The sequence below is a fragment of the Sminthopsis crassicaudata genome, chromosome 2 (genome assembly GCF_048593235.1).
Source record: "Sminthopsis crassicaudata isolate SCR6 chromosome 2, ASM4859323v1, whole genome shotgun sequence".
NCBI classification, from domain to species: domain Eukaryota; kingdom Metazoa; phylum Chordata; class Mammalia; order Dasyuromorphia; family Dasyuridae; genus Sminthopsis; species Sminthopsis crassicaudata.
This window is the reverse complement of record NC_133618.1, coordinates 193,785,652-193,799,517: the sequence shown is the minus strand read 5'-3', so window position 1 is coordinate 193,799,517 and position 13,866 is coordinate 193,785,652. Positions and strand designations below refer to the sequence as shown.

The 13,866-nt window shown below is 32.2% G+C and overlaps 1 protein-coding gene across 28 annotated transcripts in view; it reads left to right on the top strand.

The window, feature by feature from the left end:
- Positions 1–13,866, top strand: part of MYT1L (myelin transcription factor 1 like) — a 693,632-nt gene that overhangs the window by 679,229 nt on the left and 537 nt on the right. For 24 of the 28 annotated variants that reach the window (XM_074288020.1, XM_074288037.1, XM_074288013.1 and 21 more), the window contains 3 exons: positions 4,546–4,655; positions 12,088–12,231; positions 12,581–13,866. The exon at positions 12,581–13,866 is cut by the window's right edge and continues 537 nt beyond it. In XM_074288020.1, the coding sequence (XP_074144121.1) occupies positions 4,546–4,655; positions 12,088–12,231; positions 12,581–12,721 (395 nt within the window). In that variant the 3' untranslated portion in view covers positions 12,722–13,866. Of the gene's footprint in view, positions 1–4,545; positions 4,656–12,087; positions 12,244–12,580 lie in introns of those variants that run through there. The other 4 variants (XM_074288034.1, XM_074288031.1, XM_074288025.1 and 1 more) reach the window with 2 other exon arrangements.

Genomic DNA, 13,866 nt, shown 5'->3' with positions numbered 1-13,866 from the left:
TATTCTTCTTCACCTAAATTCTCTGTAGCATATTTCCTGTCCTCTGGTCCCTGGTTTATTAAATATAAAAAATTAAAACCATAAGCAAGTTAGGAGAGTAAAGAATAGTTTATCTGTCAGATCTATGGATAGGGGAAGAATTTAGGACCAAACAAAATAATAAATATCATTGTGAAATATAAAGTGAATAATTTTGATTGTACAAATTAAAATATTTTTGTACAATAAAATCAATACAAGAAAAATTAGAAGGAAAGCAGAAGAGGAGGAGAGCGGAATTTGTAACAAGTATCTCTGATAAAGACCTCATTTCTCAATTATGTAGAGAAATGAGTCAAATGTTAAGTATATATATAAGTCATTCCCCAATTGATAAACTATCAAAGGATATGAAAAGGCAGTTTTCAGAAGAAGAAATCAAAACAATCTATAATCATATAAAAGAAATTCTTTAAATTACTATTGATTAAAGAAATAAAAATTACAACAATTCTGAGATACCATCCCATCCCTATAATATTGCATAATATGACAGAAAAGGAAAATGATAATGTTGGTGAGGAAAACTTGGAAACTAATGCACTGTTGGTGAAGCTGTAAACTGATCTGACCATTTTGGAAAGCAAGTTGGAACAATGCCAAAAAAGACTATAAAATTATGCATAGTCTTCCACTTAGCAATACTATTACTAGGTCTATATCTCAATGAAATTTTTAAAAAGAAAGAAATAAATTTGAAAAAAATTTATAGGAACTGCTTTTGTAGTAGCAAAGATCAGGACAATACATGATTCTAATGAAATGCTATTGTGCTATAAAAAATAATCTGCAGGAAGATTTCAGGAAAACCTGGATTTAAATGTACTGATGCAAAGTGAAATGAGCAGAACCAGGAGAACATTGTACATAGAAAAAACAATATTGTGAGATGAGCAACTGTGAATAATTTAGCTATTTTCAGCAATACAAAGATCTAAGAATACATTATGAAAAATGCTATCTACCTCCACAGAAAAAATTATGTTGTTTGAATACAGACTGAATTTCCTATTTTCACTTCAAATTATATATATATATTTTTTTCATTTTTGGACAAAGTGATAAATATGGAAATAATTTACATGCTTGCATATAATTCTCTTTTCTTGCTATATCTTAATATTTCTCCTTTGATTATTCTATTCCATTCAAATAAGCTAAACCCTCCAAAAATAATATTATATATATATATATATATATATATATATATATATATATATATATATATATATATATATATATATACATAAGTCATCTCAAGTCCCAAAACCCTCATTTCACAGTTGACAAAACTAATACTCAGAAAAGTAAAATGACATATCTAACCTCATACAGCTGGTAGCATTGGTAGAACAGAGCTCAAGTCCCCTCTGGTTTGCTTAGTTCAATTTCTTTTTCCTACATTTTTACTCCCTAATGTATATTTTTGGACAGTTAATTCTATTTAATGAAATGCTCACATTTGGCATAATAAAAAAATAAGACTTATCAGGAATTATTTGGTGAAAGTTTGAAGGTCAAAGAATTCAAGTATTTTCATGTTTTTGAAGCTTTGCTCACACTTGTGAAATATAGTCTCATCTTGTGTAACTTCATAAGTTTTCCTTAAGACTTGGAACTATTCTCATAAAATGAAAGTGATCCAAATACACAATGTTGGACATATTTTTAATATTTCAACATATTTCAGCACATATATAACTCTGTGATCTCACTGAAAAGACTACATTTTCTGGATACACCTTCTCAACGTATGTGATTCATGTCCATGTCTTTCTATAAATGCTCCATAAGTTATCTACCAAAGGCAAGAGAGTCCTTCTGGCTCTTTGATGTCAATACAATTAAAATTCATTCATTTTAATCTGTGGATATATGGATATATATCAATTGAAGAATTTGGAATGTTTAGTCTAGAGAAGAGGAGACTTGATGGCTGTCCTCATATATTTGAAGCATTATAATATGAAAGAGTAGTTAAACTTCTTTACTTAGTCCTGGGGGCAAAACTATTATCAATAAATAGAAGTTACAAAGAGATAAAATTAGGTTTGATGTAAAAAAATTAACAAAACAAAACCTTCCTAAGAATTAAAAAGATCCCAAAGAGGAAAAGGAAGCTTTTAGGAGTAGTGTTACTCCTGTTACTTGGAGATATTCAAGTAAAGGTTATATATAATTTCTTATTGGATATTCTCAAGTGAATAGATAGCAAGAAAGCTGAAGGAGGTCATATGGAAGACTTTCAAGAAGGTGGAGTGAAATTAAAGAATAATAATTTGAGGAAGTAGCAGGGATAAGGAAAGGAATGTGTGTGTATGTGTTGCTAAATTTCCAAATAAAAAGGAACAAGTTTATGTTTTACAGTAATTCAGTTTTCACATATAACAAAAAAAGTCAGTGAATGATTTTTAACAATCCAATATTGTTTAATTTTGAACTGAGAATAGCACCATTTGGGCTAATATTTGTTCTTCTGAATATTTTTTATCTAGAAAAAAAAAAATTAAGTATCATCACTTCATTGGGGCCAAAAGAACTCATGAGACATATAGGTAGCCAGACTCATAATGGCTCATATTTATATAGCATTTAAAAATTTGCAAAATTCTTTATATGCAATATAATAGCACACTTTCTAAGCTTACCTGAAAAATTATTATTGCTCATTTTATGTAAATTGACATATCATATTAGCCACTGGGCTCAGAGTTTAAGAAAGCCTTTCTAGATACTAGAGTTAACTGTGATCCTGAACAAAGTCATTTTACCTCTGTGCTTCAGTTTATCAGTAGTTTTGCCTTGTTTTATTTTTTATTAAGGATATTGGATTCAGTGGTCTCTTAGGTCCCTTCAAGCTTTAAATCTGTGGTCTTATGAACTATTGATCCTCACAACAACCCTGTGATTTATGTAAGTGCTGTTTTATAATTTGCCTAACAAGAATGAGGAAACCTTGTCTCAAATAGAGTAAGTAACCCAAGGTCACAAAGCTAGATAGTGATCCAGGCAAGAAAAGAACCAGTTTCTTAACTGAATCCATAAAGACAACTAGACTATTGAAAGATTAAGTAAGAAATGTGAGTTAGAACTGGGACAAAGTATTTATGAATACTAGCACTAAGCAAGATTTAAAAATTAAAGTTCCTTCATAGAACTTTTTTCCATGAAATCCAAGAAATTCATGGTGATAAAGATGTAGCACTTGGAGCCAAGAAGACCTAGATTTTTCTGATACATGTGATCTTGGACAAGTCACTTAATCTCTTAGTTCTAGAATAATTCCCTTAAGGCTATAAATTGTACACAAGACCTGTAGATCTTCACATGTTTATTGATGGAAGGAATTTCCACATTGGGAGCTCCTGACACCATTGAATTTATAGGTCCAAACAAAAATAAAACAAATCAAAACTCAGAAAGTGGAGTCCAATAGAACTATGATCTATGATCATTTGATCTGTGAACCAAAACTTGCTGACTTCACTAATTGTAGAAGACATCATACTTCACCATGGAAAATCACATTTTTGACATTAAAAACATGTTGTTATTAAAAAAATATTCAAAAGTTAAGTTCCTCATAACACATACTTTGTTTGGCCTTTGAGGCACATCCAGCTGCCTTACCTAATCTAGTTCTAATACTGAAACTATCAACATTGAACTCAGAGTGAAAACCTTTCAAATGTTGGAGTGGTGAAATAAAATGTAGTTTGCAGTGATTGTACAGTCAGAATTTGAGTTTAAAAAAAACCCCAAAAAACAAGAGCTATAATTCAAACATACAAAAACCTGTATTGGAGTGATTTCTCCTAAGATGCCCAAGACACTCCTATGCTCTATGTCCTCCATCTTTGTGGCTTCTTTTTTCTTTTATTCTTCCACCCTAGATCATAGGATCATAGATTTCAATGTAGAAGGGACCTCAAATGTCATCTTCATTTTATAGGAAAGGAAATTAAAGCCCTGGAGCTTTCTCACTCTTTAGAAATACCAATAATCTTGCTGTTAAAGCAGAATTACTAAACTATTGTTATTGTTTTCCAAAATATATAAGTATTTTGCATTGGTTAATTTTTATATTTATAGTAGAGTATTATAAATTAAGAGCTATAAGTAATCATAAGGAAGCTCAAATCCAGTATTTCCTTTTTACAGATGCACAATAATCAAAGTAGAAACCAGGCAATAGGTGAATTCTGCTGCTCTGGAATTACAAGTCCTTGATTCATTTTTCTTATCAAACATCTCATCTTTGAGTGATTATGTTTTATATGCCTTCCAAACTGAATTCATTTTTGTACTTGAAAAAATTTTCCTAGAAAAAATAAAAATAGTAAAACAAAAGGTCAAGAAATCTCAAGGGATTTATGTTAGAATTTTTTGTAAAACTCAATCAAATAGGGAAAAAAAAATCTAACATTTTTTAATTCCTGAAATTCAGATAATAGATTGATAAAATATTTGTTTCTCTTCTTTGTTTTCATTTTTTAATCATAACAGGTATAGAAAATGATGAAGAAATCAAACAGTTAGATGAAGAAATTAAAGAGCTAAATGAATCCAATTCCCAGATGGAAGCTGACATGATTAAGCTCAGAACTCAGGTAACAGTTTTTCGAAGCCCTAAATTTCAGTCACATCTCTTCATTCTCATTTCAGAGATACACAAGGATCATTAAGTTGTGGAAAGATACATGTTCATTACTTATAAAAAAGATTCCTCATCTTTTTTATTTATTTCAAAATTTTTGGTTGAGATTGAATTTGCTTTAAATTTTATTTATTTATTTATCTTTTGCAATGAAGTTTGATACACCATAGTGGTCATTGTTTTGTTTTGTTTTGTTTTTCAAAGAAAACTCATTTGTGAAGTCATTTCCAGAAGATCCCCAGTTTTTCCTTTTCTCCTACTTTAGGATATGGTTATAAATTAAACCCTGTTTATAATATCTACCCTTATCACATCAGAATGACAAGTTTGTTATGACTTACTTGCTCATCAAAGTTTAATCAGTATGAACATGCCTTAATTGCAATCACATTTTCAAGGTAATGTGATTGTTCAGAATTCCTTATGGAAAGATGATACAGCATTAAAAGGGGCATTGACAGAGCTCTGGGACTGTATATAACTTAATGGATAGTCTATGTAAAATACAATTATTGGCAAAGAACCCTAATTCACTTCAATAACTCAGGTAAGTCACAACAAAATATACATTATTAGTTATCCCCCAAATCTGAACCTCGCACTCACCAGTCTCACTCAAAGAGGTCATAATTTCCAGTAATAGATGGCATTGTAGAAAATTCTTGGATTTTGGTTCACCTGGACATAAATAGATCCAGAGAAATGTTAATGCACTCTAAAAGTATGCTAAAAGCCTCTTATTCTTCCGTACACATTGGGCACAGCTGTTCTACTGATTAACATTTCCCAGGTGCTTCCTGGAGGGCCAAATAAGTGAATAAAAATATATTGTATAAGACTTGGAGACATTGGGTATAAGTTTGGGGCAATAAATTGAGGCCACTCACTGCATATACTTGTCCAGGAGCTATTCTTGGGATAACCCTGCTACAACCATTCTTAAGTGTTGGTCTGTGAGCTCTGAACTCCTCAGATTAAAGGAAGCTCTGAAATGAATTGGGGATTTTCTTAACAATTTTCTGCATTTGGGGGTGTTATTTCTTCACTTTGGCTAGTAATCAAACTTATTAAGGTGGTTTTGTCTGTAACTCCATGAAAAAAAAAAAAAAAAAAAAGTTCTATGAGCTGTAGCAACCTAGCAAGCTCTCCAACCACTGAAAAGTATTTTTGCCCAGTTGAAGTCTCATTGGATAATATAGATCCTTGAACTTTGCTTTATAGTTTTCCACAGCACCCTATTAGAAAACCAGTGTTCATTTCACTTTATTTTATACAATTTTATAGAATCACATAATATCAAAATTAGAAAGTACCTCAGAAGTGAACTAGCCTGGCCAGTAGTTGGTCAAGAATCCAACCCAGAGACCATATGACCTTGGCTTGATGACTCCAGTGAAGTGAAACCCTTCCAGGGTTACTCATTCCATATCAATATCTATAATTGTTAAGTTTGCTGTGTGTTTACATCTTTACAACTTTCACTCATGGCTCTCAGTTTTGTCTACCAAGGCCAAACTGAAATAATGCAATCCCTCTTGCACATAATAATCTTTCAGATGCTTGGGAACAGATGCTATTGAATATACCCTTCTCCTCCCAAATCCTTAAATATTCTGTTAGTAGTTTGACCTCAACAGAAATGAATATTAAGCCCAACATATCTCTGAATAAAGTTCCTTCAAAAGGTATTTGATATTTTATAAGATTATGTGGTGTGTTAAAATATCATAAGAGTTAGTCATACATGATAAATCTGCTTTGCATGTTATTAAAGCTCAGATAACAATTATGTCTTCAGTGTCTGTCCTCTACCAGCTCATTTTATATTCTTTGGCATCCGAAGGAAATAGTTGCTTGAAAAGAGTACCTATTTTCATCTGATATCAAAAATGAATTTTAAGGGTTAATGTTTAATAATACTTATTGACTTGTCTTGTTGAATGATCTGATCCAAATAAGGCTCTTCAAATAACCCTGGAATAGGGTTTGTTTTATTTCATACAACCTTCTTTTGGCTTTGGGAAAAAAGCCAATACTTTCAAAGTGGGTCTGTAACACAAAGTTGGGACCCATTGCAAAACACTATACACACTCCAGCTCTGTCATAAATAATCCTTTACTCAAGACCAGGGAAAAGTGCCCAAGAATTTATATAGCCATCATTAAAAAGAAAGGCAAATTTTAATTAATTCATCATCTCAGGCATAATGATTCAAGGTCAAGTTGCATCAAACACACAGATAACAGATATCCAGGCTCCTCATTTCAACTGATGTTCTCAGGAGAGCACAAACTGTCTTTTGTTGTTCTTTGTAGTCTCAGTGCTTAGCAGCGTTCTTGGCACAAAATAGATATTTAAGAAATGCTAGTTGACTAACTGTAGCCAGACATTTTGGACTTGTGTACAAACTTCATAATCATGAAATATCCTGAACTGATTTTTGTTTTTTCTCTAAGAGTCACAGTTTGATATATTCATACTGTTCATTGACTCCCACCCTTACTTCTCTATTTATTCTCTGATATGGGGCTACTAGTCAGTGAATCATTGGACATTTATACTATTAGGAATCTTAGTGGTTCATCCCATGTCCAGCTCTGCTACTTTCTTTTTTAAAGGGATTTCAGATTCTTTATTTTTAAAAATTACTAAATGACCTCAAAGGTCCTCTCCAAAAAAAAAAAAAAAAAAAAAAAAAAAAAAAAAAAAAAAATTCTATTACACCTTAAGATGCTCTTCTTAAGGGTTTTTATTAATTATATCTCAAATCCATCTTTTATAAAACTGCGGATTGGTTTTGATCACTAACCATTTCTAGGAATTCATGTTAATGTGGGAGAGATAAGGGGCTGAAGTTTTAGTATTATGGTTTGAAGGCCACCAAAGATCAAGGACTAGGTTATAGCGAGGTATATTACAGAAACCATAGTAGATTCTGAGTTTTCAAAAATCTGTTCTGGATATCAAGTGCTTCATAGACCATCTTACCATAGAATATTGGGATATTTCTAAACTATAAAAAGTAAAATTCCTGTCCCAAGCTCTTACAAAACAGCCAGTAGACTAGAGCTTCTAGTGTATTTTTTTTTCTAGCTACATAATTCTGTCCCACTAAAAAAGTCAACAGAGAGAACCTTTAAAATTATTGTGGCATTATGAGAGTTGTAACTAATAATAATAACAGGTAGCCATTATATGACACCTTAAGATTTATAAATCACTTTATATGTTTTATCTCATTTGATCCTCACATCTTGTAAAATAAATGCTATTATTATAATAGCCCACTTTACAGATGAGAAAAAAAGGCAGACAAAGGTTATGTGATTTTCCAAGGGTAACACAGCTAATTAAAGGCTGAGATAGAATTTTAGCTCAGGTCTTCTGGACTCCAAGTTCTGGAGGAATACCTAGATGTTCCTCAAAAAATCAGTATACAGTTACAGCAAATTATAATAGGAAGGCAGATCTAAGGAAAATTATAAGCAAGCTCCTTGTTGTTGTTAAACCATTGAAATAATCATTAATTCTGTGGCTCTTTTTTTCTTTAATGGATGCTATTTACAATTAATTAATTTTGTCTTGGAATTACCTAAGTCATGATCCTTTATTTCTGAACTTAATTCAGAAATGTATCTGGCCTATAGTGAATTAAATTTACAAATATAGTTCTGTTAATCAGTGTTCTATTCTTGTATCAAAGAAATCTGTTACCCTTAGAGGATTCAGGTGGTCACCAGAGAGTCTGGTCTAGTATCTTTATACTACCAGGCTTTACTTCAAGGATGTCTGGTTTGTTATCTGAAGAAGTCTGGTTTGCTCTCTCTGTCCTTGCAGATGCAGCTGGACTGGAACAATGAACATATTTTAATCACTAGCTGAAAGGAGGATGTTATTGCTAAACCTCATTCTAAATTTCCATACAATTATATTTTCTTCCATTAATGATGCTAGCCTTCCTATTTTCTGTTCTCTCAAAAAACTGAAAAAGAGAGAACTTCCTTCATTTATAATCTTATCTTTGCTGGGGAGGCTGACGTCCTATTTATTGGTAAATTTTTACTTTAGTAGTAAAAGATCTTGCTCAGAAATAAGTGCCTCAATCTACCTTAATTGTAACTGTTACACTACTAAGAAAGATTTGTGAGATTTCTGCAAGAAAGGAATCCTTAAACAGATTTCTTAAAAAGAGATTAAGGTAAAAGATAAAACTAGTCTCCACAGGTTTTATTTTCTGTTTTGTTTTGTTTTGTTTTTTATGGAAAAGCATTGTAGTTGAAGAAGAAGAAGAAAAAAACATACCAAACTTTCAATTGAATGTTCATTAATGCTTGGTGACATCCTTTCAACAACCTGTTCTTTATAACTTCTGCCCTACCCTAATGCTGGAGAGGCAGTGTAGTCAAATAGATCAAGTACAGGAATGGGGCATCAGGAAGACTTGGTCCTAATGCTGGTTAGATGTGTTAGCTGTGTTACTCTGAGCAAGTCACTTACCCTGTCTGGGAGATGATGATAGTTTCTATCTCAAAACTGTGGTTCAAAGGATCAAGTGAGTTAATATACATATTAAGTGCTACATATGTCAGCTATTTTCCTTGTGCTGCCTATAGGCAACCAATTCATAAATACTTGTCAATCTTAAGTGCTGAAGTTATATATGGAACTCAATATTCTATTTCCTGCACTGTCCTAATCACCTATGGGTATATAAAAGAAGTGCAAAATGCAGTCCATACCCAAAAGGAGTTTGCAACTCTGTAGGAGAAACAAGGAACAAGAAATAATCATTCCCCAATATAACAACAGAATGGATAGAAGATTAAGGTCCCAGTTGAAGTCAAGAAAATCTGAGTTTCAGACCTTATTCTTATTATAACAAACACTTAGCTTGGAGCCTGGCACATAGTGGGCATTGTAAATGTTTATCTACTTCCCTTCCCCCTATGTGAGCATGGTCAAGTTACTTCTTAGGGTCGCCAAACAATTCTCAGAGACTATAAGATACATGTTAGGTACTGTTGTGCATTGATACTGGGAGTTTCCACATTAGGATTTTCCTACATTAATGAAAGCTCAAGTCCAAATCAAAATAATTCAATAACAACATGTGTTTCTAGTACTTTAAGATTTTAAAACAACTATCTATAATAAATAATACATGTCAATTCATTGCCCCTGTTTTCAAGATAAGAAAATTGAAGTTAGGGAAGTTAGATGAATTGTCAAGGCTCACCCAACTGGTTAAGGTTGAATCTGGAATATGAATGCAAGTCTCCCCATCCCATGCCTAGTGTTCTTTTGAATGAAATAGAGGACAGTATGTGCTCAAAAGTGTGTGTTCCGGATTATATTATTAAGTGATCAGGACAATAAGAGATCCAGTCAGGGAAGACTTTGGAAAGGAAAAGGGCCTGAACTAATGCCTGGAAAGATAAATAGGATTTGAATATGTGGAAAGAATATTGTAATCATAAATAATTCATGTTTGGGTGACTAAATTAGATTCTCACTATAAAATTGATATTGATAGTACCAATTTATGCAAACATAGTTGACTTTTCTTTAAAAATCTCCATTTTACAAATGAATAGTTTCCAAACTTAATGGCAAAAACTCTGGGGAGCAGCTGTTTAGGGAGGGTTTGGTAGATTAGAAGATATCTTTGTAATTTATAAAATTTCTAAAATCAGTATTCATGATAAAGATGGCAGAGATCTTTAGCAGATAACTGATGGCATTCAAAACTAAGTCACAAATGGATAGCATACTGTTACTGATAGTATTATTTCAAAGTGAACCTTTTTTAACATGCAACAGACTGAATTTAGGAAACAGATTTTGAAGAATGATTTATAGTTTCTAACCAGACTACTAGCTTTGAACAGGATTTTGTTTATGAAATGGAATGAAAGAAAAACCTAAGAGATAAGAAAATGGAAACTCCAGTACAGGGGTAAAGGAAGCCAGAAGGAAAGAATTTAAAAAAAAAAAAAAAAAAAAAAACAAGAACAGGAAAGGGTTCATGTACAGAAAGGACAAATGGAAAGCAGCAAATATATACATTCTGGAAAAAAAGGAAAATAAACTGTAGATCATAAGACCTAGAAGGGATTTATGAATCATACAGACTAACATATGAAGAAACTGAGGTTTAGAAGTGTTAAGTAGTTTTCTCAGAATCACACAGGAAATTAGTGAAAAACCATCTTTCAAAACAAGATCTTTTGACTCAAAATCTAGTGATCTTTTCACTCCACTGATCTATATTTCCACTCTGTTATTATTTTATCTGCTGTTTTCCTAGCAGATGGGGTCCAACACAAAGAGCAATGGAATTGGAGTCAAAAGTTCTGACTTTGCATCCTGAGCCTAATATTTCTTCTCTATTAGATGTTGAAAAAATAAAGAAATTATATTAGATAATGCCAAAGCTCCTTCCAGAATTAAATCTATTTTTTTGTAAGACCCTAATAAAGTGATGTTGTGTCCAGGGGATAGTATGACTCAAAGTACTGAGATCACAATATTTGGTAAAATAACAAATATGCAATAGCTAGGAGTTCAGAGACCATTCAAAGATCAAAGTATTATTTGTAGAGGGTTGGACCAATTCATGGCCAAGATGGAAGTGTTAATTTGATAAGAACTAAAATATCTGAGGGTAGTCTGAGTTTATATAGGAGCTAGGCATAAACAGAGTTGTTCTTAGCGTTATCACAATATTTCACTCTATATCAAACTTCTCTAAGATAGGTAGGCATAGAAACAATGTTAATATACTATGAAAGATTCTTTCTAGAAATGTGTTACTTTAAATAAGTGGGGAAAAGACCTCTACTATCTCTCTAGCATTTTTCTAAGGACAAAGGAAATCCAACAGAATTAAACTGGCAATTTTAATATTCCATTGTAAGTTTAAATTCAATATCCAGAGTTGTAAACATAATAGCAGTTAGCTAGGTAGACATGTAGACATTTTGCTAACTGATTTTGTTAAAGCTATGCCTGAAAAATAACATACTAAAGCAAAACAGAACAAAACAAAATCAAAGTCTATCAAAATAAAAGGTAAATTTCAAAACCATTGTTCAACCATGGTAATACAAATTTGATAAGTTCCCCCAATTTACTATATAAAATGTCTTCCGTAAAAGACAAGCCAAATCAAGTCAATTGACAGAACTCAGTTTTCTAACTGGCACAAACAAACCCTTAAAATGATACAAGTCTCTCTCCCAACTTTGTGATTTAAAGCAATAAAGTTTCTTTTTTTTTTTTTTTCCCTCCCCTCTCCCCATCCAATATTACTGTTTTCACCCGCTTCAAGAGCGTGTGCGTCCTTTCGGCTTGCCTTATATTACATGTTACACAAATTTGTGCATTTTAGATTACCACAATGGAGAGCAACTTGAAGACGATAGAAGAGGAGAACAAAGTAATTGAACAGCAAAATGAGTCTCTTCTTCATGAACTGGCTAATTTAAGCCAGTCTTTAATTCATAGTCTAGCTAATATCCAGCTGCCACATATGGTAAGTGATTGAGAGCAAAAGTTAAGGAATTTGACGGTCGTCCTCAGTTCACACCATACAGTAGATATCTCTTTTTTTGTGTTTATGGTTCCTCAATCTGTTGGATGGTGGTGGTTACAACTCTGAAACCATAATGATAAATGTAACCACAAAAAAAAAAAATAATAAAAAATAAAAAAAGACATGGTGGGCCTGTTCCAATGTATCCTGTAAAGTTAAGTATGCTCTAAGTAGGCATTTTAAATATTATAAAATGGTGACGATAAACTATTATAGTATTTTATGCTTATATGAATATATTGTTAAGAATATAAAAGTTGTATATGAACTGCTATTTAATATCTCGTAGGATCCAATCAATGAACAAAATTTTGATGCTTACGTGACTACTTTGACGGACATGTATACAAATCAAGATCGTTATCAGAGTCCAGAAAATAAAGCCCTACTGGAAAATATAAAGCAGGCTGTGAGAGGAATTCAGGTCTGAACAGCTGCTGTAGTGATGAAAATCATGCTTAAAAAAAAGGATGCCTCTTGTTTTTTGCTGCTGTAACTTACCAGAAAGTGTTATATATTTATTTCTGTTGGAAACAGTGTTATGCTTACAAGACTTCATAATGATTTTATGTCTTGCTTTAAAGATAGTAACTGCAGACTAGTTTTTTGAATACATTCACATTTTGTACGTTTTCATATAAGCTGACATAGTGTGATATGCCATGTAATGTTTATAGCTGCTAACGTATGCACATTTTTGGGGTATATATATTTCTGAAGAGGTAAGCTGATCAAAATAGAGTGTAAATTCTTTTTAATGCTTTAGTGATTAAATGTTTTAGTATTTTGAACTAAAATGGACGAAAACAGCTTTGAATGACAATGTTGCAGCCCTGCAGCCACTTTTTAAACACTATCATTTTTCCTCATGTTGGAGGATTTTATGGGATTTAAGAAATACATTTTGTGTGTGTATTGTTTCATAGCAAGAATTGGTTGCAAAATGCTTTATTTTTGAACAATGCTTGAAAATATTATGTGGTTTTTGTTTTCAGAGGATGGTGTGTGGTGGGGGCAATAAAATGAGGTTTTTTGAATTCCAAGGATATGGCATGGATTAGATGTAAAATACAAGAAATGGGTGGTTTATTGTAAGACAACATCAAGCCATGGAAACTTGACAGAAGATTCAAAGCAGCTTAAACAGCACTTTTAAATTAACTTCTAAGCATTACATGGTATGAATATGGAAACTTCCATTGAGACAGAAACTTTTCAGAGGGGGATAACCTGAAGATTTCTTTTATTTGCAAAAAAACAAAAACAACAACAACAACAACAACAAAACAAACAAACAAACTTCTGGAGCCACACTCTTTTTATCTCTTTTTGCAGCAGCTTTCAGTACCCCTCTGAATTGTCGGTAATTTGCTATGTTGTTCATCTTTCAAAATTTTCGTGTTATCAATTTGAGCTAAAAGACAATAATTTTAAAATTGATCTCCCCCCCCTTTTTTTTTTTGCCTCTTTCCTTTCTGAATGAACATAAATTCTTAGTGACAATTCTAATTACTGAACTGAATTCTCAACTAGTTTGAAGAAGAATGCAGTTCAATAAGAATTTTGGGGTGATTG